This window comes from Chionomys nivalis, chromosome 24, assembly GCF_950005125.1.
Source record: "Chionomys nivalis chromosome 24, mChiNiv1.1, whole genome shotgun sequence".
NCBI classification, from domain to species: domain Eukaryota; kingdom Metazoa; phylum Chordata; class Mammalia; order Rodentia; family Cricetidae; genus Chionomys; species Chionomys nivalis.
The window spans coordinates 104,743-129,310 of record NC_080109.1 but is presented as its reverse complement, the minus strand read 5'-3'; the positions used below and the strand labels follow the sequence as shown (position 1 = coordinate 129,310).

General features: G+C 48.3%; 2 protein-coding genes across 4 annotated transcripts in view; one reads left to right on the top strand and one right to left on the bottom strand.

The window, feature by feature from the left end:
• Positions 1 to 12,525, top strand: part of LOC130865851 (dicarboxylate carrier SLC25A8) — a 28,209-nt gene extending 15,684 nt beyond the window's left edge. For 2 of the 3 annotated variants that reach the window (XM_057756918.1, XM_057756919.1), the window contains exons 3-9: positions 7,325 to 7,486; positions 9,583 to 9,804; positions 9,922 to 10,132; positions 10,923 to 11,117; positions 11,200 to 11,301; positions 11,585 to 11,765; positions 12,128 to 12,525. In XM_057756918.1, the coding sequence (XP_057612901.1) occupies positions 9,679 to 9,804; positions 9,922 to 10,132; positions 10,923 to 11,117; positions 11,200 to 11,301; positions 11,585 to 11,765; positions 12,128 to 12,227 (915 nt within the window). In that variant the 5' untranslated portion in view covers positions 7,325 to 7,486; positions 9,583 to 9,678 and the 3' untranslated portion in view covers positions 12,228 to 12,525. Of the gene's footprint in view, positions 1 to 6,256; positions 6,649 to 7,324; positions 7,487 to 9,582; positions 9,805 to 9,921; positions 10,133 to 10,922; positions 11,118 to 11,199; positions 11,302 to 11,584; positions 11,766 to 12,127 lie in introns of those variants that run through there. The other variant, XM_057756917.1, reaches the window with a different exon arrangement.
• Positions 12,526 to 14,425: 1,900 nt separating this feature from the next.
• On the bottom strand, positions 14,426 to 23,872 carry LOC130865743 (dnaJ homolog subfamily B member 13-like). The gene is made up of 6 exons (XM_057756718.1): positions 23,842 to 23,872; positions 23,321 to 23,358; positions 19,356 to 19,469; positions 17,733 to 17,846; positions 17,062 to 17,138; positions 14,426 to 16,623 (listed from the first exon to the last, which is right to left on the bottom strand). The coding sequence occupies exons 1-6, from the start codon at positions 23,870 to 23,872 to the stop codon at positions 16,470 to 16,472; spliced, it is 528 nt and encodes a 175-aa protein (XP_057612701.1). The 3' UTR covers positions 14,426 to 16,469.
• Between the last annotated feature and the right edge of the window lie 696 nt (positions 23,873 to 24,568).

The following is a 24,568-nucleotide window of genomic DNA, read 5'->3' as shown; positions in this document are numbered from 1 at the left end:
CTACAAGAGCTAGTTCCATGGCAGGCTCCAAAGCTACAGAGAAACCCTCTCTCAACCCCCTCCTCCCACCAAAAGCTTGTGAAACAATTTTCAACAGAGTTGCTTTAGGTATATATTGATTCTTTAAAAGTCTTTTATCTTGTATTTTGTTCTTTTAATTAATTAATTTTTTTCATTCAGAAATTTACACTTGCAAGTTGTCATCTGACCACCACACGGGCACCCACACATGCATGTGAATGTACATATGTACAAACACAACAAACAGAGGAATAAGTAGAAAGAAAGTTTAACTGCACATGGCGGTTTGAAGGAGATGTTCCCCAGATGCCTCAGGCATTTGAATACTTGGTCCCCAGTTGTTAGTGGCTGTTTGGGGAAGTTTAGAAGATGGGACCTTACTGGAAGAAGTGTGTCAAAGGGGACTGGCTTTAAGAATCCAAAGACTCGTGCCATTCCCAGTTTTTCTATTTCCTGTTTTCGATTTGACATGTGAGTTCTCAGTGACTGCTCCAGCCACTGTGCCTGATGCCAGACCTCCTTGCCAAGATGGACGCTTTCTCTCTGGAACTGTCAGCCCCAAATAAAACTTCCTTCTCTAAGCAACTGCCTTGGTCATGGTGTTTTATCACAGCCAGTGCACATCTTTCAAGCTATGTCTTACATTGTCACACGTGATATATAATGTCTCATCTTGCTTCTCCGTAGCTTGGTTGGCTCTGATGGAAGTCAGAAGGGGCTCCAGGCTGGAGATGGACTCACCTGCTAGAGCACTTTCCTAGCATGCACATCCCAGAGTGTGACCCTCAGCACCACATAAACCAGACTTGGTGACACTCTCCTGTGATCCCAACACACAAGAGGTAGAGGAAGGCGTGAAGGCGTGGATCAGGAGTTCAAGGTCACCCTGAGACCTGTGAGACCTGGTCTGAAAAAGAAAGAAGAAAGAGCAGAATCAGTCTCCAAGCCTCATCCTACCTCACTGGACTAGCCACAGAGACCCTTTGCTTCTCTGTGTCAGTGACACTCCTGCCCCACTAGAAACACCTTGCAGGGAAGGAGATCAGAAAGATGGCTCAGCAATTAAGAGCACAAGTTGCTCTTGCAGAGGACCAGAGTTCTTAACACTCACATGGCAGGCAGCTCATAAATGCCTGTAACTCCAGGTCCAAGGTAACTGACCCCGCCCCCTGTCCTCCTTTGGCACTGCACACACACACACACTCACAGAGGTCCACCTTCCTCTGTGCATTGCACACACACACACACTCACAGAGGTCCACCTTCCTCTGTGCACTACACACACACACACACACACACACACATACACACACACTCACAGAGGTCCACTTTCCTCTGTGCACTGCACACATACCTTCCTATGGGCTGGGATCTTTCACAAACACTTGGTTTGTTTGCTCCTCCTCCACTGCTCTTCTGTCCATGTTTTCCCTACAGCTCGGGCCCCTTTACCACCACCACGTCACCTGATTCGATTGCCCATCTCCCCACATCCCTTCCTTAAACCTTTTCTCCTGTCATGGTCTGGTTTCTCCTTTATATCTTATTGCTACCCCACCCACCCATCCCTCCACCCCAACATGCACAAACACGAATCCAGGCACACACACTGGAAGTTAGGCTCTATTGTGTATATAAACAACTGGGCATTTGAAAATGAATCAAGGTCTTTCTGGGTAGCCATGGGATATTAAAAGCAGCCAAGGTTCCCATGACAACATCTGGGGGAGTCCTGAGAAAAGTACTTGTACAACTGACAGCTCCTACAGTCTCCACAAAAATGGTTGGATCAAAGCAGTTGTGTCTCACACACACATACATACCCTACAGACATACCCACCCCCCCCCACACACCCTACACATACCATTACCACCTGCTTAACTTCAAGAGTAACAGCAACATGGCTCACATGTCTACTGGACTCGGGAACAGCAGGATAATTCCAACTGGGCTCTGATCTCTGCCTTCTTTGGGGAAGACATGGGGTTTGCTCCAAGGTCACTACCACTACAGCCAACATAGGAGAAGGGTTTGGCGGCTATTGCTCAAGTAGCTGAATGCCTGCCCCCAGTAGCTTCAGCCATTAGAAGAAGAGAACCAAACTGGTGGCTCAATTACAGTCTTTGCTTCTTAGTTCCAGTCAAACCCAGGCTATGTAAAACCCTGTCTCTAAAAGAAGTATGTGGTGATGAGATGGCTCAGTCAGTAAGGTGCTCTGTGACAAAATCATGGAGACCTGAGTTCAAATCTCCTGCACTTCTGCAATTGCATAATTTCAATGCCGAGGAGGCAGACACAAGAGGATGCCTGATCTTCAATGACCAGACTGACTAGTCAAATCAGTGAGACCCTGTCTCAAAACTAAGACAGACAAACATGGTAGCACATGCCTTAATGCACTCAGGAGTCAGGGACAGGGAGATCTTTGAGTCTGAGGCCACCTGGTCCACATACCAAGTTCTAGGCCAGTCAGGACTATGAAGTGAGAACCTGTCTCAAAAACGGGAAAAAAAAATTTAAAGATGGAGAACAGCTGCCCCCCCCCCGCCCCATGACTGTCTCCTACTTGCTCACAAGGGCTTCATTTTCTCCATATTCTAATCAGTGTGTATTACTTTTTGGGGTTTGAAATAATAGCCATCTTGGTAAGTATGAGGTAGCACCCCATCATGGTTTTGGTTTGGATTTCCTTAACGACTAGTGTTGTTAGTCATCGTTCCAACTCTGTCCCAAAATGCCCGGAATAAATCAACTTTATGAGGAGGTGTCTCATAGGCTTCCACTCACTCACTTGGCCCAGGTGTTCTGGAGGCCGGTGGTGATGCAGAGGCACGTGGCATCAAGGAAGGAGAGATGTAGACAGATAGATGATAGGCAGACAAAAAGTTAGATAGGTAGGTAGATAGATAGATAGATAGATAGATAGATAGATAGATAGATAGATAGGTAGGTAGATAGGTAGGTAGATAGGTAGATAGATGATAGATGATGATGATAGATAGATAATTGGTAGATAGATGGATAGATACATGATAGATAGATAGATAGATAGATAGATAGATAGATAGATAGATAGATGATAGATAATAAATAGATAGATGATAGGTAGATATATAGATAGATAGATAATAGATGGATAGATAGATGATAGATAGATAGATAGATAGATAGATAGATAGATAGATAGATAGATAGATGATAGATGGATGGATAGATAGATGATGGATGGATGGATAGATTGATAGATAGATGATAGATGGATGGATGGATAGATAGATAGATAGATAGATAGATAGATCAGTAGACAGACAGAAAGAAACTGAGTCTTTGTATAACCTTCCTGCCTCAGCCTCTCAAATGCTTGACCAAAAGTGTGAGTCCCCACAAGCTGCTTTGCCATTTTGCTCAACTCTTTGATAGGAAATCTTTCATCAACAATTGTCAAACTCTAATTTTAGTGCTTAGCAGCTTCCTAAACAAAGAACTCATATGTTTCAAAACACTGGCAAAGGACAAGTATGGAGTACAAAGAGATTTACAGAAGCAGAATTCCATGTCCACATCATAATAAAAATATAACTTCACAAGTAAGAACAACTCAGTTTTTTCCCCGAGTCTCCTATACTGTGGAGGGAGGCTTCCTTGATTTAGACCCTGCAACCTGCAGTAGAGATCTAAATGAAGTTGCATGTTGGAGCTGACAAGACAGCTTAGCAGGTACATGCACTTACTGCCTGCTTTGACTTTGGCAGGCATACCACACTCTGTGTACCCTACAACTTATAATGTAATTTTAAAAAATTAAAAACCTCCAAAAACAAAACTAAGTTGCTTCCTACTTATTGCCATGGCTCCTTTCCCCTTTGAATCCAGTCCACCTGAATAGGAGTCCTCTGTGTATCATTATCCAGTGTTACACCTGCAAGTCGGAGTTCTATTTTATTGCCCAAAGATTTAAAACTTCAAAACCTAGCAGACATATTTTAAGATTAGCATCATTTTCTAACATATTTTCTTATTAATTTTTGTTCAAGACAGGGTGTCCCTGTGCAGCCCTGGCTGTCCTCGAACTCTCTCAGTAGACCAGGCTGGCCTCGTACTCAGAGGTCCATCTGCGTTTGCCTCCAAGTGCTGGAATTAAAGTTGTGTACACCACCACTGCCCAGCTAGTAGTTTGTAAAGAAACCAACTTTTGCCAGACAGGAGGCATATGCTTATAATCCCAGCAATGGGGAAGCCAAGGCAAGATGTTTGCCTCGAGTTCATGGCTAACCTGGACTACATGACCAGTACCAGGCCAGTTAGGACTTCACAGCAAGACCCTGTCTTAGAATAAGGAAGAAAAATTAATTCAACTTTAAACAAGATGTGGCGGCAGCATTTGGGAGGCTGAGGCAGCATGACTATAAATTAAGGAACATCATGGGCTACATATTGAGACATGGTTTTAACAGATGTTTTTGTTTGTTTTGTTTTGCAACTTTATGTATATATTCACCAAATTTTCTTGACTTAAGTACAATTGCCAGGCTGTGGTGGAGAAGGAGAAAAAGAATCAGATAATGTTGAGGAGAGGAATTGACAGCATCCACTCAATATTTTTCACAAGAATTACCAGATACTTTGGAAATGTCTGACTTTCTCATGCTGATGTTTATTACCTGATATTTTCAATTTTCTCTGTCATTTGTGTGCTTTTGACAATCTTTTGAACTTTACAAAAGAAAAAAATAGGAGAGATAATCTTGGAATCCATCCGAAGGACAGTAGGGTGTCTTTGGCATTGAAATTCTCTCTTTCTAACTAGCAGAACAAGACCTCGGTATGCAGGCTTTTGGATCCATCTGGATCTCCCTCTCTACCACAGATTCGCCAAGAACACTGGCGGTCTCTTCACCACAGCTGGAGTAAGAACCCAAGGCAAAAGGTGAACACCAGGTGTCTCCAGCCAGGTGACTCTAGAGGTGATTCCAGCCACCATTATCTCCTGGCATCTACTTCCTGCAGTAGTAGTTATCCAGCCCCTCCCAGCTCAAGCCCCCTCAACATCTCTGCAATAATTCCTACTTCTTGGGGGGGGGCACATTATATACCTGGTTCCCAAGTGGCCAGAGTTTAAACCAGAGTGTGCCACTATGTGTCATTACGAAAATTATTTAATCTCCCTGGATTTGGTTTTGTTGTGGAGTATCCACTAGAGAAGATGGTTCATACCGATTACTACTAGCGTTATTACACTGGGTAGCTATCCCAGTGCAGCAGGGAACCATTCTCTGGGTGAGCTTTTAAGCTCAAAAATGGTTCGGAGTTGGCATACTTCAATTTACAAAACTAGGTAGAAGCTGAATGACAGAAGCCAAAAGGCAAGGTTAGCGCACTTAGAGACTTTTGAAGAACTGTGGATTTTGATGGATTAGACCTTTATGTTCATTTTGGCAGATGGTGCTCTCTGTGTGTTGAGTTTTACAGCCTGAATGGTACTTCCATCATGGAGTCAGTTGTGCTAAGGTCTGAGGGCTTACAAAGGTCGGGTGCCTGCTACGGTTTCCTGCTCTGGAAAATAAAGGTTAACAACAGCCTGAAGGGTTAAATGAGGTATCCGCGCCTACCTGGTGCATAGCAATGCTTTCTACAAGGGTTCACTCAACCCTCTCCTCCCACTGCACTTTCCACAGCAAATCAAACCTACTTGAGCCTCTGTTAACGAATATTCAGGCCCTTGGTTCCGGCTTCCTGCTCTTAGGGCGCCTAACTAACTCCTTGGCAAGAAAAAGAGTTCCACGCCCTGATCTAACTTCTTTGAAGCAAATCTTTGGGCAGACACGAATGAAAACAAAAGAAGAAACGCTGCCGCGTACCAAAGCAGGGACACAGTCCAAAGATAAATTGAGACCTGCTTCCTCCCACAATGCCCGTTAGTTCGAACTCAGGGCACAAGTATTATTTTTATGTCTGTCACCCCTGCATGGCCATTATCTAGCTGAGGTCCGGTCCACCTGCTGAGTCTTTCCCGGGCTGGGACTGCAGCAGGCTTGGCTCTGTCTGCCCTGCCTTCTCCCTTGCGGGGCGCCGGCCTGGCTGCGGACCTTACGGAGAGGGGGAGGCCGGGTGCCCTCGCCCCACCCCAGCCGTTGGGCACCCGGGTCCTCAGGGAGCGGCAGAAGGCGGGAACGTCGGCCTCACCCCACCTCCGCGCCCGGGTTGGTTCCGGTCCCCGGAGCCCTCGCCCCGCCCGGTCCGCAGGTGGCTTGCAGAGCGTAGGGTCGCGAGCCAGAGCTGGGTCCAGTCAGTCTGGCTGTCCTCACAGTGGGGCAGAGTCAGAGACCAGACGCCGGGACCAGAGACCAGAGGGCCGAGATTTTCTGCCCTCGCGGAAACAAGGGCGACACTAGCCGCCCAGACAACCACCACAGCTTCTCACCCGAGGGAGTGGGCCGCCTTGGCTCCGCCCCGGCCACACCACACCCCGACCACGCCTGCGAGCCTTAAGTTCCTCAGCCGCGGATTCGCAGCCACTGTCAGCCCCGCCCGCAGTGAGTGCCTTCGGATCGAGCGCTTCCTAGGCAGCCGTCACTTGCCCGTCGTCGGACACCGCCGCCCTCACTAGCGTGTTCTCCTGCGGTCCGGTGAGCGTGGCTCTAGCCCTGCGCCAGCCTCACCTGCACCCTCCCACTCCATCTCTCTTTGCTCTTTCTTTTCCCTTCCCTGGAGGCCTAGTTTGCCCTCTCTTTTTCCTTTCTGTCCCTTTCCTTTGCCAAGTTCCTTTGTTCTGTGTCTCTGGCGTCCATTTGGTTGTAGGTTAGCCTTTATCCGTCCGCTCCTTCCCCTTGGCCACGATGCATACAGCCTGCGTTTGTGGGGGTGGGGGTAGGGGACTTCCACGTCAGCGGTGACCAGAATGACTGTCACCAGGCTGCTCTGTGCCATGTGCCCTCAAACCTGTTCTGGTTTCTGGGGTTGTTTGTGCTAATTGGACACTGTCAGACTCTCCAATCTGCCTGAGACCAGAGGTGGGAGTAGGGACACACAGAGGGACTGAGCTTGCTTATCATGGTTGCACACAGAGACACAGTGCTCCACTCAACAGTCAAGTGACTGTGTCCCAGCACAGCCGGGCTGCCTATCTACACAACTGTGGGGGAAAGAAGTTTGGAACTCAGCCAGAGTGTGGGAGACGTGGCTACCCTGAGTGAAACAGGCCCTGGGTCCCTCCCAGCAGGCTGGTGACCCTTCCTTTGTAGGCTGTATTCCTGTAAAGAGAACAACCCGTTTTAAACTTGGCTTCTTTCCTCTCACCCACAGGACACATAGTATGATCTTTAAGTGTTTCGTCTCCCAGCCACTTTCTATGGAAAATCGAGGGGATCAGGCCATGATAGCCACTGGCAGTTTTGAAGAGAGAGACACCTTTAGAGAAGCTTGATCCTGGAGGCCTCAACGTGAGACCTCAAAGCTCTGTGCCAGGTAAGAGCCAGGCTAAGGAAGCCAGCTGTCCTCCCTCAGATCTGTAGTCCAGGACTGCAGTCAACAGGTCATCAAAACTACCCTCCTCCACCCTGGCAAGTGACTCTTTACAGTTCAGTACGCACTCTCGCCACCCTGGTCACCTTCTGGTCCTTAAAGATGGCGGTCTCCGGTGTGTAAAGGAAATTCTAACCCAAGCGGGACTAGACTCAACAGTCAGCAGCAGAGGGGGCAGGAGTTTATTGGGCATCTGGTTCTGTATTTGTCGTATTTTGTCCGTGTGTGTGAAGGTATGTGGGTACCAGGGCAGGTAGATGGAGGTCAGAAGACAACTTCTACCATCTGGGCCCCAGGGATCAATCTTAGTTCCTCAGATTCAGTGCCAAACACCTTTACCCATCTTGCTGATCTGAACTCCCTTCTTTACCATCCCTGTGAATGAGATTAGCTTTTTACTACCTACAGTTTTACTTGTCTGGTCCTATCAAATGGTTTTTTGTTTTGTTTTATTTTGTGGGCGGTCATCAGGGTCTCACCACACGACTTTGGTTGACCTACGTAGGCCAGGCTGGCCTTGAACTCAGAGATCCACCTGCCTCTGCCTCCCAAGTCCAGGAACTAATGGCATGCACCACCATGCCTAGCACAATTAACTTTGTAGGTCTGGGTTTTAGTTGTAGCAATAGCTTTAGTACAGGTGATCTTTGCCTCTATACCCAACCCTAAAGGGCCTGACCTTTGGAAAACCCGAAACAGCATTCATAATGGCAGCTGAGCCACCTGTTTTTGGTCTGGACAGCAAACTTCATCTTTCTGGGTTTCCCACTGTGGTACCCTTTAGCTCTCAATCAGGCAGACATGCATGCATCATGCCACTAACGCCTGGAGAAGAGGTGTGCTCAACGCCTCTCAGAACTGTTGAATTTGCGTGAAAGGGCCCCTCAGAGCCTGGGCATTAAGAAAACTGAGGCATTAAGTGTAGAACAGAACAAAATGAGCAGCTGTGGAGCCTGCGGACAACGGGGAGCTAGGAAGGGCAGCTGCCTCATGGGCTGCTCTCAGGAGTGTGGAGTCTAGGAGCACCTGAACCCTTACAGTTTGCCATTTGATTCCTAGTCTCACTAAGCCCCAGGGGCCCGAGACTCAAAGAGAACCCGTTGTCATGGTGACTTGCTCTGGTGGCCCTGTTTGTCCCAGCTGTTTTGTTTCCATGGTTGTCTGTGTTCACAGGTGACTACCACCACATCCTCCCTCCCCCAGCTAGGGCTCTCCTCCTGAGCCCTAGCAACACAGGCAGCCAATCAAACTGAGCTCACAACAGTTGCGCCCATGAAATCAGAGAAGTGAAATTAGGGAAGAAGAAGCAGGTCACCCTCCCCCACTGGGTGCTGGGCTCACTTCCTCCTGGGGCAGTGAGAAGGGTGGTGTTCCAATTCCTGTATCTCCTCTGTATAGCTGTGACCTGCACCTCCCATCCCACCACAAAGAACTGAGAATGTCCCCCCACTGGAGGAAAACAAACAGGCCTCCTGGTGGACCAGGTCTCCCTTCTTTCCCCTGTGCCTGCCAGTAAACCTGGAGAGGTGGATGGTGAACCTCTGTAAACCTACACTTGTGGAAGCAAAGGACCTGAGCTGTGGGGGCTGGCAAGGATGGAATTAACATGTCTCTTCAGTAATTACATACCAGCCAGAACCTCTCCTGTAGGGTTTGACCTGCCAGGTCCTGCTCTGGCAGAACTTTCCCTTACTTCTGTAGCCCTTGGGATAGACCCACAGAACAGGATTGTGGGCCTCCTCTTTGGAGTCTGTGCCAGCAGACCAGGAGCCCATTGGTGGCTGTGAGGCAGTCTTAGAATGACCCGGAAGCCATTGTCCCTACACTAAATAAGAGGGAACCCTTCACAGAATCTCAGCTCCTTGCAGGAATTGCTTCCCAGACCCTGTGACTACTCTTGAATCTCTCCTGGTTTCCCTCCTGTAACCCCTGAGACCTCCTTGGTACCTATAGGGAAAGTGGGCAGGGATAGGTAGGCGATGAGAGGGAGGGAGGCTGGGGGATGCTGTTACCCAAGGTCTTCTCTTCTTTTGGCTTAGATTCCGGCAGAGTTCCTCTGTCTCGTCTTGCTGATCAAAGGCTCCCACTTCTCCGATTTTTCTCCATCTTTTGGGAGGTAGAAGGAGACCAGAATCATGGTTGGTTTCAAGGCCACAGACGTGCCCCCGACAGCCACCGTAAAGTTCCTGGGAGCTGGTACAGCTGCCTGCATTGCAGATCTCATCACGTTTCCTCTAGACACCGCCAAAGTGCGGCTGCAGGTAGGATAAAATGTAGCTCCCTCCCTGGGTCAGACCCGTCAGGAGCGATGAGGAGCCTAGAGCTGGCATGAGATTGGCAGAACCATCGGTTATAGCCACTCCATCTTGGCCTTTCAGATCCAAGGAGAAAATCAAGGCCTAGTGCACACTGCAGCCAACGCCCAGTACCGTGGCGTGCTGGGCACCATCCTAACCATGGTGCGCACCGAGGGTCCACGCAGCCTCTACAATGGGCTGGTCGCCGGCCTGCAACGCCAGATGAGCTTTGCTTCGGTCCGCATTGGCCTCTATGACTCTGTAAAGCAGTTCTACACCAAGGGCTCAGAACGTGAGTGTGCAGCTAGGACCCAGCCGATTATGACCTTAGTTCGCTTAGCAGAATGGCTCCTTTAGGCTTCCCAAGATCCCTGGGAGGATCAGAGGAGTAGAGAAGTGGAAGGGACCCCACCAAGGCTGTCTAGGCTATGAGCAGGGTATGAGCCCATGAGAGTCCTCACAACCACCATGGCAGTATGTGACCTCCTGGGTCACCTGAGGCTTGAAATAGGGGAAGGAGTGGGCCAAAGGCACACTGGAGAGACAGCAACCACACCTTTTTGCCCTGATAGCCTGCATTCTTTTATCTCCTTAATAAGCTTTCCTTGGAGGGTAGGGGGTTGAGACAGGCTCTTACTATACAGCCCTGGCTGGCCTGGAGTCAGGCCATCTCTACTTGCCTCAGCCTCCCAAGTGCTGACATTAAGTATGTGTCACCACAGCCCCCTGACATGTGAGGAAACTGAGCACCTACGGCAAGGATGCTTTTCCCAGGGTGACACTGTAGGAAGAGGTAGAGCTCCACCGACAACCTGTCTCAAGTCCAGTTCTACTAGGAGAAGTCACCTCTCTTGGTCTTGGGTTTCACATTTGGTAAATGGAACTGACTGATTTCCCAAGGCTGCAAAGTAGCTTAAATGAGCACATTTGAGAAAGTACTGTCTCCATTTTGTGTTACTCCTTGTTATACCCCTGTGAGGACTATATAGAGCAAGAGTAGTCTAGTTGCATGGTGGTTTGGCAAGAGTATGGTGTATGTGAATGTAAGCCTGGCTGACCACTGGCCCTTTGTGTGCCCACAGATGCAGGCATTGGGAGCCGCCTCCTGGCAGGTAGCACCACAGGTGCCCTAGCTGTCGCTGTGGCCCAACCTACAGATGTGGTAAAGGTCCGTTTCCAGGCTCAGGCCCGGGCTGGCAGTGGTCGGAGATACCAGAGCACCGTCGAAGCCTACAAGACCATTGCACGAGAGGAGGGCATCCGGGGCCTCTGGAAAGGTGAATACTGGGTGTTTGCTTTCCTGTCCTCCCCTCCTTTCTCTCACACCCTGGACTCACACAAACTCTCCTTCCTCTACAGGGACCTCTCCCAATGTTGCCCGTAATGCCATTGTCAACTGTGCTGAGCTAGTGACCTATGACCTCATCAAGGATACTCTCCTGAAGGCCAACTTCATGACAGGTATGTTAGGGTCGGTAAGAGCTGGGGGTGGGTATTGTTCTCTAAAGACCACATCTTCTCATCTTGTTTGCCTTTTGCTTATAGTTTATATTTCTCACCATTCAAATTCACTTTGTACATAACAGAACAGGCTAGATTGGCCAAAAGAATCTTTTAAATCCTTCTAAGGGATCCTAGCTGCAGTCTGTGTCTTTTAAACCTCTCCTTACAACTCTTTCCTGCTGCAATCACGGGTAGGGTTGGCTGGGGAGAACTCACCGCCTTTCCTGCTGCTCTGTGGCAGATGACCTCCCTTGCCACTTCACTTCCGCCTTCGGGGCGGGCTTCTGCACCACGGTCATCGCCTCCCCCGTCGATGTGGTCAAGACAAGATATATGAACTCTGCCTTGGGCCAGTACTGCAGCGCAGGTCACTGTGCCCTTACCATGCTCCAGAAGGAGGGACCCCGAGCCTTCTACAAGGGGTGAGCCTCTGACCCCCACCCAACTCCAGGCCTCATAGAAGGGAGGGAACCACCAGGAAGTGAGATGCAGCCAAGTGCCAAACATCCCAAAGTTGTGGTCACCTCTGTTTTTTAGAGGGGAAGGGGAGTGGCTCATTGGTAGCGTGCTTGCCTAGCATGCTGGAGGATTCTACTCACCAGTACAGCAAAACCAGTGAGTTGGCTGCTGGAGATTCTTGCTTTTGGGCACAGAGCTGTGGGGCTCTTCTCCAGGTCCTCTCACCCTCCTTTGATATAGATTCCATGGGCTGAATGGATGGCTAGGCCCCATGTTAGAAGCAGAGGGTGGACGTACCTCCATGACTTGTGTTTTCTCTTTCTAGGTTCATGCCTTCCTTCCTCCGCTTGGGGTCCTGGAATGTAGTGATGTTTGTCACCTATGAGCAGCTCAAAAGGGCTCTGATGGCTGCCTACGGATCCTGAGAGGCACCCTTTTGAGCATCTTCCACTGATGCTGGACCCTGCTTACCTCCCTGCCCTGCCTTTTTCTCCATCCTCTGCCCAGCCCCACACCTTTCCAGTCCCTCATTTCCCTCACCCCTACTCCCTTCCCACCTCATCTCCCCTCATCGGCGGTGAGTGCCGATGGCCCCACAGTGAGAAGGCCTGGCACCAGTCAAGACCTTGAGCCCTTACTCATTTTTAACTGTTAAACCCAAATCTTTGTCTTCATTCCCAGCCCAGCTCAGCCAGCCTCCGCCCATAAAGCAAGCTCAACGTTGGTGTCTTCTATCTCTCATAAACTGTGTCTAGAGGTCTTGGGCTAATGGGCCTTTTCAGCACCTTGACAGGCAGGGGAGGAAGCCAGTGACTTTAAAAGGGGATGATGGTAACATCATGGGAAGGGTTCATGGGGTCATCTAGTCCATTCCTCCAGACCCAGCCTACATTGAGGGGACAGTGGAACAGCCCAGGGAAACAGCAGAACCCTTGCCCACCTGCCTTCCCTTGGGGCTCTGTAAGCTGTCACTCAGCACCTGGCACTCTAGAACTGCCATCCCCACCCCCACTGGCTAGACCTGCCCATCTGCACAGTGAAAATACTCCTGTCCCCGAACATCAGCTTGTTGAGAGATGTAGACAAACTCCAGAACCTTCCATTTGGGAGGGCTTGTTTTAAAACACATAATCTACCTCCCCAAGTCATAGACTCCTGAGGGCAAGTTAAGCTCTCCCTGACTATAGTCACACCCTTAGGCGTGCCCTGAACCAGGACAGGGCAGGCCTGACCCACTGAAGGACTGGACTTGAGTCCCTGGCAAACATTCAGCTTGTAGGGATTTTGTTTTGATGTTTGAGACAGGGTTTCACACTGTAGCCCAGGCTGGCCTGGAACTCACTTTGTAGTCCAGGCTGTCCTCAAACTTACTACGATTCTGCCTCAGCTTCCCAAGTGCTGAGATTACAGCACCACACCTGACTTCTAAGGACCCTCTCTTGGAAGTCTTACCCTCTCCGAGGTTGGCGACCAGCCAAGGCTTAGGTTGTTCAGTTCGTCCTCTTTCCACTGTCTTCAGGTAGTGAAGGTCCCAGATCTGGACTGTGTCAAGTCTCCGAGGCCCATCTTACACAGGTTTCGGATGAGGGCCAGGACAAGGCATACAGTACTGGGGCTCCTTGGGGAACTGAGTCTGGCCACTGTGAAGCCAGGCCTGGAGAACAGGATGTCCTCCCAACCTAAAGCTGCTCCGCCTTCTGGCCCTCCACTCCTTAGCAGGATGTGGATCATAGCTAGAGGGCTGACTGCACCTTCCCAGTGCTTGACAAGAGGCCAGGATGTTAGACTGACTCCCAGAGAACAGTGTGCCCAGTCCTCGGTTTCTCATAACTCCAGCCACAGTCTCAGGCCCGATAACAAGCCACAATGAGGGTGGGTCAGCAGTGCAACCTGGGCTCTTTGCTTCACCACACAAGGACATAACAAATGGAGGTCTGGCCATTGTGTTAAGTCCTTCAGGGAATGTCTACCTTAGGCATGTCTACCAACAGCTAACAAACAGGTCATGTGAGGGCACACAATATGCCAGCCATGTGTTCTGACATGTGGTATAGATGTGGGACCACTGGATTTATGATGGAGAATGCTATTAGATGATCTGAGAAAGGGGAGGCAGTTATTTAAAAATGTAGCAGAAGCCTCAGGAATATGAGTGGGTGGATGATTTGCCCCCTAGATAGCCCAGTTATTGAGGTGACAGGAATCTCATAAAGGTCTGGTGGAAGCCAGGCTTCCCACAGAGCCCTTCAGGAGGGTGGGTAGCAGTGGCCAGAAGTCCTACTTCCACAACCTCCCTATAGCTCGAGGCTTGCCCTCACAGCAGGCAGTCACAATCAGTTGTCAGTTCCACAGAGCAGTGATTCACTTGCCATCTGCTTTCCAAGGTCATTATGAAGGGGTTGAGATATGTAAAAGGATTCAGAGGACTAGAGGAATGTCTCAGCAGTTAAGAACACTAGCTACTCTTGCAGACCCAGTACCCGTATCTGTAACTCCAGTTCCATGGAGATCTGTCGCCCCCTTCTGGCCTCTGAGAATAGTGCATGCACATGGTGCACCAAATGTAGGAAAAACACTTCAAGACAAACAACAAAAAGATTTTATTTTTTAAAAAGGACCATCTGGTGGTGATGGCACATGCCTTTTATCCCAGCATTTGGGAGGCAGAGGCAGGAGGATCTCTATGAGTTCATGGCCAGTCTGGCCTACAGAGTGAGTTCCAGGACGGCCAGGGTTACACTATGAAACCCTATGTTGAAAAACAAAGCAACAACAAAAAGGACCCAGAGAAGTGAAGTGACCTGCCCTGTCCTGGTATCTGACCTAAGGCCCACGTTTGACTGTTATACTGAGATGCTTCCTGGAGCCCCAGTCCCAGAGCCTTTGTCTCAAGGTCTCATTTTTTTGTTATTGCTTGCTTTTTGAGATAGGTTTCTCTGTTTATACAGAAATCCTGTCTGTCCTGGAACTCGCTCTGTAGATCATGCTAGCCTTAAACTCAGAGATCCACTTGCCTCTGCCTCCTAAATTCTAGGATTAAAGGCGTGTGCCACCACCCTTAACCCCTATTTCAAGATTTAACTGCCGCTGCCTTCATGGTGTTTTAAAGATGGCTGTAGCCAGGTGGCGATGGTGCACACCTTTAATCCCAGCACTGGGGAGGCAGAGGCAGGTGGATCTCTGAGTTCAAGGCCAGCCTGGTCTACAGAATGAGTTCCAGGACAGGCCCCAAAGATACACAGAGAAACCTTGTCTTGAAAAACAAAAGAATCAGAGGTGACTGCAGGCAGTAGGATAACAAGCTCAGGGGTTTGGGGCCGGCAGGGACAAGATTGAACATATTCAAAAACAAAATGCTTGCCAAGAGCTGAACACCCATTTTTAACAATGAACAACAACAACAAAAAAAATCTTTCAGTTGGTCATGGTGGCACATGCCTATAATCCAGTGTGTGGAATGCTGAGGCGGGAGATCAGGGGTTTTTTTTTTTTTTTGGTTTTTCGAGACAGGGTTTCTCTGTGGTTTTGGAGCCTGTCCTGGAACTAGCTCTTGTAGACCAGGCTGGTCTTGAACTCACAGAGATCCACCTGCCTCTGCCTCCCGAGTGCTGGGATTAAAGGCGTGCGCCACCACCGCCCGGCAAGAAATTTTTTTGAAAAGTCAAAAGGACAAATCCTTAAGCTAATAGGGCACTTTGAATGGCAGGATTCTAAGCAATATGAATAATTTGTTTGTTTGTTTGTTTTTTCTCACATCTCGGAAGCCATTGAATCTGCTTGTTGCCTAGACCTCATCACAGCCTAAACTCAAATACCAGCATGGAAAAGAAACACAGTCCTGTCAACTTTGAAGGTACTGGTGTGGGCCACACAACCCTGGCTGCACCCGGAAGCAGGATCTCCTTCAGGCCACCTGGAGTTACCCTCTCTATAATCTAACCATGAGTCTACCAAGAGCTTTCACACCAAAGACCCAGTTCTCACACCTGTAGGCAGGGTGTAAGCTCTACTAAGCAAGTTAGTAACAAATGCAAGAGTCAGGGACAGACCTGGACAGAGCCCAAGTGCCATGCCTCCCAGAACACTGGCCTAAAAGCAGCCTGAGACCCATCTCATAGACACAGAACCAGAGCCAGAGGCAGACAGAGCTCTTCTGGCATTGTGTCCTGGGTGTGACTTTAACTGAAGCTTGTGAGTCTATACAGATTGGCCTAAGGTCTGGTGGCAGCTCAGCCATAGACACCGGAGCACAGGTACAACTGCCGTCTTTCTGTGCTTCCTGTTTCCTGTTTCCCGAAGCAGCACAGTTCCTAGAAGGTTCCTTTGTATATATATGTTGTGAAATGGCAAGAGCAGAGGGACCTTTGACAGGGTCAGTCACATAGCCCTGCCCCATGTACCAAGATGTAAGCAAGAGGTTCTAAACCCTCAGGGAATAGTCCATGCCTAGGAAGCCAAATGGTACCCCAGGTGCCTAGCTTTTCAGGGTCCAAAGGAAGGCAAAGCAGGAAGCTTCTCTCCAGCACACTTCAGGTCATAGAGGATAGGAAAGGAATCTTTATTATATTGGCCTAAGGTCTCACACTTCCCCATCTTCACTGTGGGAGTTGAGTGTGTAAGGCCCAGCTAGCCCTCTCCATCCCTGCTCCTGTCCAGGTGCCCCAGAATTAGGTCAGCAATGCCTGGCGCAGCATCTGCTTCTTCTGTGGTGTGAGGCGGGTGGGGAATTGGATGTCAAAGAAAATGAAGAGGTCCCCCTTCTTGGTAGGATCCTCAGGCAGTGGCATACCCTCACCTGGCACCATCTTGAAGTACTTGGGACTGAGAGAGAAAAGAAGCATAGAAGTCTCAGAGAGAGAGTGTCCAACGGGTCCACACCGCCCTAACCCACAGGTCCACAGGAATGGGCCGTGCGACACTTCCTAGGGAGCAGAGCAGACTCTGGGGGCAGAATCATAACTTTCCTGTCAGGGACTTTTCTTGGAAAAACACTTGGGGGCCACTCCTGCATATTCTGATGAGAAGTTTGGAGAATGGAAGCAAGAGAATGACTGATACTGGGGTTCTCAGGCCTCTACGGGGGCTTCATACATATTAGAGAAAAGCATTCCTTCTTTGTAGTGAACACAGCCCCACAGCTCAGAGAGAAAGGTGGATTTGGGTTTCAGCCTGAGGGAGCCGTCCTGTGGCTGCAGCCTGTACAGTTCCACCGTCCAAGTCTCAGTCCATCCTTACTTGTTACCAGGTAGATATACTTACTGGACGATGTCATTGATGGGGATGTTGAGCAGACGATCATCTAGGGTCTTCACCTCCACGGTGCAGCAGGTGAGAGCCTGGAGAGGTTTGAATGAGAGGTGGATATGCAGAATGTCACCACAGCCATTCTATTTTAAAGGCATTCAGGAGCTTACTTGGGTTCCAACCCTGAGCTGGACACCAGGCAGGGTGGCAAAAGGCTGTTCAGGAACTACTTGTGAATGAGTCATGACCTGCCTTCTAGTTTGAAGTATGGTAGGTCGGGTTGGTGATAACAGAGTGTAAGGGTTTTGTGAGGCAGTAATGGCAGGTTCTGTGGGAGGAGAACCATACAGCAGTAACAGCAATTGAAGAGCCTCCAGGGTGAGGTGGACAGGTATGAAAGTGCCTCAACCAGGCAGGTGTGCTCACCCTGAAGTCTGAAGGGCAAAGAACAAGTCAACAGGGGCACCCTGAAGAGACAGTGGGGACGGCGGCAGGGTCAGGACAGTGTGTAGAAAAATGAGGAAGGGGGCAAGGAGAAGCTATTCCACAGATCCACCCAGTGCCAAGGAGAGAGACACAAGACCCTGTGATTTCTAGAAGTTGGTTGGTGGAGATGAAGCCTAAGCTGCTACAAGTGGGGTTCATTCTGGGTCTCCATGCTCTTCTTCTTCACTGTACCCACTCACCTTACCCAAAGGAATGGGGTACACAAAGAAGAGGTTGTCAAGCTCCCTGCGGAAGCGAGGATGCAGTTTCTCCTTTACGATGAAGATAATATCAGCCGGGATAATGTTGGGGCCCTGGGCAGGAAAAGCCAAGGGGTAACAGGTTTATTGCTTGCATGATTTGGCCAATTTTCAGCCGCTGCTTGCCTCCATGTCTTCCCCTGTGCAATGGAGAATTATGCCCAGTTTTCAGGGTGGCCTAGGGCCACTTCCTAGAGAAGCCTACCCTGTTTCACTCCCCGTTCCCAAAGTACTTCTATACTGAGCATGCCCATATAAACCTACTCAGTATGGGGCAGGGACTTCCTTGTGTGACAGCTGGACACTGAGCTGGCCCAGACAACTTCTCTGCAGGTCAGTAACTCAGAAACTATTTCTCTGCTTCAGCAAGGCACCCTGAACTCAAACCTCTCTTCTGGCCTCTGTAGACAGAAAGAAAGCTATTTCTGCAGCTCCCAGTGTGAGAAATAACCCGACAGTTATTCCTCAGCAAGCTCAAGACCAGGATAAAGGGAGGCCCAAAGGCTGGGCTCTGAGGAGACTCTAGGGTCATATGGGAAGATTGGGAAATGCTGCTCAGAGCAGGGGATGTTGGCTTTGGGTATCTGTTGTTTGCCTGCTTTCTTATGACAGGGTCTTGCTCTGTAGCCCAAGTTGACACAGTCACCAAGTCAAGACTGAACTTGAACTCCTAGGCTCAAGTGATTCCCCTGCCTCAGGCTCCTGAGTAGCTTCGACTCCCAGTGAACCATATTGAAGAGTGATTGTTGGAAGCAGGTATTCTACAGGTGAGAAAGAGAATGGGTATAGGCAAGGGAATTAATCTCTTTCAGCTCTGAGCCCTCCATTATTTCAGTTCATCTCAGCACATAAGGACTCAGCATCCTTAGCACAGTAATTCGATGTTTTCCCACAGATATGTATTTTAATTTCAAATCATCATTAATAGAATGCTTCTGAGCAGCCTCTCTCCTTGGGCTTTCTTAGGGATTACTACCCAAGAACACTGGAGGGGAAGCTGAGGACCCTTCTGTCTCTCTGTCTGCCAGCACTGGGGTTACAGGAGTGGTGCTGAGGATCAAGTCCAGGTCTCCATCCTTGGCTGGTATTGAACCTCCTCCTCAAACCCTTCTTTTAGCTTTTGTGTTCTTTTCTTTTTGGTTTTGTTTTTTTGAGTCAGGGTTTCTCTGTGCAGCTCTGGCTGCCTGGAACTTAGTAGACCAGGCTGGCCTCGAACTCAAAGAGATCCACCTGCCTCTGCCTCCTGAATGATGGAATTAACAGTGTGTACCACCACTATCTGGTGCTTTTTGTGTTCTTATCTTGAGCAAGTCCCTTCCATGTGGAGCCCTAGTTTTCCCACTGTGTAAAATGATAATAACCCCAAACTGCATCTACAGAAGCATTTTGAGGCTCTGTCCTTGGGAAGGAACTCTAGAGACCACCTCATTCTACTAGACCAGAACTTGTAGGAATAAGAAAAACAAAACAAAACAAAAGAAACAAACCATGGTCTCCTACCCTCTCAGTCCTCCCACCATGTGAGCCTGGAGACTCACCCCAGCTAGCTTCTCACCCTCTCACCTGGTCCCCTTCCTTCTCAAAGGTGATGCGTGTGCCCTGCCTCCACCCAGGCCTCACATCGATTGTCAGAATCTTGTCCTTTATGGTTGAGGAATATTTATCTTCATTTAGCACCTGCAGCAATAGAGGTGGGAGTGAGGAGTCGACTCGGGATGTCTCTGTGGAGTTCGTGCTCAGACAGTACCCATAGCAATGCGGGTGAACTGCCAGAGCCATTCCCACTCCCATCCCACTGCCACTGCCACTGGATCTAAGAACTTGTGACTCTCCAAGGCAAAGCATGTCCTCAGACTGATGAAGCTGTGGCCTGAGACAACAGTCACCAACAGGAACACAGTGAAAGGTTCCTCTCTCCAAATCCCAGAAGTCTGACCTTATCTCAAAGTTCTCTCAACCCTTCTCCAGGCTCCATGGCATTTTACTGTCTAGTACAAGCCCACTAGAGACCCCAGACTTCAGTTTATAGTTTAAATTATTGGTTGATATAAAGAAAATAGGGGCTGGTCACAAGAGTGCAGCAGACTTTCTGAAGGTAAGCTATTGAACCTCATACAAAGCATCCCACCATCCTGTCCCCAATCCAATGAGCACAGAGAACTGCCTTTGGGAAGCATGGCCAAAGTGGCCATCTCCCCCAAGCAAAGGGAGGAAGAGGGCTGGACCACAGACCATGGTCAGGCCAAGTACTGAATGAATATTCACAAGGGTCTTCCCTAAGCTGTCACCTTAGAGACTGTACCAGCCCACCTCCATGTCCACCCTGTGGCCATACACATACTCTTGGGAATGTGGTCTGGAAATGCCCTGGAATGGAGCTTGTAGGAGATTCCTTCTGCTCCTACTTCTCCACTTTCCAAAATGGTGGGACTGGACTGAAAAGGGAAGGATCCTGTCCCCATGAGGAGGCTGCAGAAATGATTTCTGCACCAGAAGGAAAGGTGAATCCTCTCTGTTATTCATTTCAAATGTCAGATTCTAGAATCTAAAATCTAAAATTGCTGAGTCTCTTGGTCTAAGATCCAATGGTTCTGTCAGAAAGGATGGCTGTGGGGTGTGCTGCTTGGATCTTTTGGAAGAGACCTTGGGGTAGAGAGCACAACTGGCCAGCAGCCCTGACAGCTGCCACCTAGACAACTGTTAAAGGCTGCTTGTCCTCTTGTCCTCTTAGCTCCCACAGCCGAGACCTAATTCAGTAAAGATTTAGTGATAGTTCACCTGTGAGACACGGGACACCCCCAATGCCAGCTTTTTGTCACTGTGACAACATAACTGAGAATAACTACCTAAAAAGAGGAACAACTTATTTTGGCGAATAGTTTTCATCCATGGTTGGCTAGCACTGCTGCTTTCAGGCTGAACATCATAACAAGAACAAAGCTGATCACCTGAATGACAGCCAGGAAGGACAGCCGGAAAGAAAAGTGGTGAGGGAGAAAGAGAGAAGAGAGGAGAAAGGGGGAGGGGGAGCAGGGAAAATGGGGATGGATAGGGAAGAGAAAAGAAAGAAATAGTATGGAGAGGAGAGAGAAGAGAGAAACACGGTGAGGGAAGGTCCAAGGACAAGACATCAAAGGCTAACCTCCAGAGACGTGCTGTTTCTAATACTCCCTGCCTTGTGATAGCCTATTCCAATATGAAGAAAATAACCCATCAATTAATTAATTAATGAAGGGCCGGGCGGTGGTGGCGTACACCTTTAATACCAGCACTCGGAGGCAGAGGCAGGCGTATCTCTGTGAGTTCGAGGCCAGCCTTGTCTACAAGAGCTAGTTCCAGGACAGGAACCAAAAGCTACGGAGAAACCCTGTCTCGAAAATCCAAAACAAACAAACAAACAAACAATTAATTAATGATGAAGTTTATACCCTCATGAGCTAGTTGTTTCCCAGTAGCACAACGTGCTAGGAGCCAAGCCTTTTTTTTTTTTTTTTTTTTTTTTGAGATAATCTCTCACTGTCTCATAAATTCTACTACAGCTGCTGGTTCTCAAGTGCCAATGATCTGCCTGTCTCAAGACACACCCATGAGAGACTGTAACATACACAAGGCTCAAACTTTAAAAGTAGTTACAGTAGAAGAGTTATGGGCTATCATTGGGAACATACAATTCTTTTTATCGCTCTTATCTCCATGAGTCCATATGCTAGATTTCTGGGCATTTTCATACAGATTATCTCATCTGATCCTATTTTAATACCACAACTCCTGCTCTTTAAGAAGTATGTGTGCATCTGTACAGGTACACATGTGGGCACACACGTGTGGAGGTCAGAGGACAACCTCTCCTGTTGTTCCTCTGTCCACCTCAGTTATTAACACAGTCTCTCACTGACCTGGGATTCTCCAAGTAGCTAGGCTGATTGTCTAGGCAACCGCAGGAATTCATTACCTTTCTCTCCTCCCAGGAGCCAGGGTTACAAGCAAAACACAACTTTTTTTTTTTTTTTAAATGTGGGTTCTAGGGATCCAACTCAGGTCCTCCAGCTTGTACAGCAAACATTTTACCAACTGGGCCATATCCTTTTCTCCTCCACACTTTTGCTTCTTTTAGAGATAGAAACTGAGGTTCAGAAAGGTTGACTTGCCTGAGTGTGTCATACTTGATGTCTCAAGGGTTTCTAGCTTGTGCTAGGTTGACATAAAACTAGCCAGTGCAGTTGGTCTTGCAGTGACTAAGCTGTGCTTGTATGTTTGTTAACTTTTCGTTTGATGAGTCCCACTGACTACCTGCTTTCTATCATGGAAACCTTCCACTTGATAGTGGAACCTTTCACTGGCCAGTGAAAGCCCTGAGCAATGGGTGGCATCTTCCACTGTACCAAATTGTTCTCAATTTTTAAATGAGTTTATCATCTTTCTCTATCCCCACTCGACACTCCCTTCAATCCACACAGGAACCTGACCTAGGGAGGTAGGGATGGTGTCTAATTTCTGATTCCATTCGTCACATACAAGCTCCTGGAATAAAAATGGCATTTACCTTTCAGGGTCACTTGAGGATTAAGTAAAACAATGATAGAAAGCTCTCAGAACAGCTTCTCCACATCCAATACAAGCAACTAGCATGTCCCCAAACCTCGAGTTGCCTTGATGCTTCCTTTTCCTTCATGCCTTTAATGGCACAATCAATTGTCAACTTCAGTTTCTTCTCTTCCTCTCCAGCCCATGAAAGAGCACCTTAACCCTCCTTTAAGCCTTGTTTTTTGGCTTAATTATCAGGACAGCTTCCCAAGAAGCCGCTCACCTCTCAAGACAGCACCAGGTACTTCTTTTATAACAATACATATTCCATGACAATGGCCTGCACAGTGCACAACCTGAAATTAGTACTCAATAAATTCTTGCCCAAAACTTTTTTTCAAAGAAAAAAATTTAAAAGATCAAAAAATTTCAACAATACAGTCTGACTTCTGTCCTAGATGCCCCCCTAAACACACTTTTGAACAGAGCCTTGCTGTGCAGCCTAAGTAGCTCAGGCTGTGCACCAACTATTTGAGGATTACAGGCAGGTACCATCACACCCATATCTAGACTTTCACAGAGTCCCTGAGACTTGACAGAGATATTCAGAGATGAGTATCAATCAGTGACAAAAACCCATATAATGGCCAGAATGGAAACTGCAACATCCTCTTGTCCAAGTCATTTCTGGTTCACCGTCCTGTGATCTCTATGAGACTCAGGATAAGGTCCAAATTATCCGTTGTCCTCATTTCATAGCTAGGAATTCGAACATGACCCAATAGGACATAATGGGGCCGAGGACTGGACACGGGGAGCCCACTGGTGCACTACAGGTGTGTCTGAATTTCCAGTCTGCGTCCTGACCAGCTCAAAGCCAGGATATGGTATGCAAGAGGAAAGAGGTGCCCCTTTCCTGCCCTAAGCTTCACAGGGAAGCGATTTGGGTGGCTTCAGGGTGGGGCTGCCTCAGCAGGAGCCAGGCTCCGATTCCGTCGACTTACGCCTTCTTGATCTGGGCATCCTCCGAGTTGCGATTGACCTGGAGTACAGCATAGTAATCCATCCCCATGGCTGACAGCAGTGAATCAGTTTTTCCTCAGACTCCAGCCTCTGTTCGTCAGCGTTCTGTGTTTGCTCCTGGCAACCACGAAGGGCACTCTGGGAACTGTAGTCTTTCTCCGTTTCAAAACAATGGCCCTAGGGTACTCATAGCTGGTTCTGTGACCCGATAAAGGTCACACAGCTCAGAAACTAGAGTCCCTGAACACTTCTTTATTTTTTTAGTACAGCAGTTACCATGAATTTTTAAAATTTCAGACCAAAGCCGGGTGTAATGGTGCAACACCTTTAATTTCAGCACTCAGCAGAGGCAGTTGGGTCCCTGTGGGCTGGAGGGTAGCCTGATCTACACAATTAATTCCTTGTGAGTCTAAAGTCCTTCAGAGATCCACCAGTCTGACTCAAGTTTCAGTTTTAGTAAATTAGAGGCTTTTTATTACAAAGAGTCTGGCCAGAACCAAACCAAAGAGTTTCCTAAGTAAGGCACTGGCCATTGTTAGCCAAAAGATTATAAAGGCAAAACCCACAGTTATAATTTTTGGGAGCCAAATTAACTCAGATCCTGTCTGGGTACAGGCAAGGCTTGATTGTGGTTTGTTTTGTGGGTTTTTCTTCTTCTTTTTGAGACACTGTTTCTTTGTGAAGCCTTGGTTATCTTAGAACTCACTCTGTAGACCAGGCTGGTCTTAAACTCTTAGAGATCTGGCTGCCATTGCCTCCCAAAGAGTTAAAAGTGTGCATCTCCCCCCCCCCCTTCCCCACATACCCAGGGCTTGATTTTGTCCAGCAGGTGCCTCAGCCCCCAAGTGTTTCATAACAAAAGCAGAACTTAACAGCTAACTTGTTGAATACTGTGACCCATTATCTTGTAGGGAGCACTGAGGCAGTGAAATATTTTTGTAACAATGAGCAATTTTTTAAGAATAGCCCAACTGCACCAGGAACTGACCCATCTCCAGCCTCCTGACAGGGAACATTCAAGATAGGAGCAACTGCCTCACAGATTATACAAGCTAAAACCATTTTGTTTTCACAAACCTAGCACGAGTAAAATATCCTCTAAACACAATGTTCACCATCACTAGTTTCAGAACAGCTAGAGCCAGATAGTGAAGACTTTGTCTTTAAAAACAAAAAACAACAAAAAACACTTTTATTTTGGTTTTAGGTTTTTTATTTTGTTTTGTTTT

What these genes read in the sequence shown, in the direction of transcription:
- LOC130865743 (XM_057756718.1), bottom strand. Translation starts at nt 23,872, where the DNA reads ATGGCCAGTGCCTTACTTAGGAAACTCTTTG. An exon ending in CTTACTTAGGAAACTCTTTG is followed by an intron (nt 23,359 to 23,841) that starts GTTTGGTTCTGG and finishes GCTGTACTCCAG; the next exon opens with GTCAATCGCAACTCGGAGGA. An exon ending in ACCCCATTCCTTTGGGTAAG is followed by an intron (nt 17,139 to 17,732) that starts GTGAGTGGGTAC and finishes AAACCTCTCCAG; the next exon opens with GCTCTCACCTGCTGCACCGT.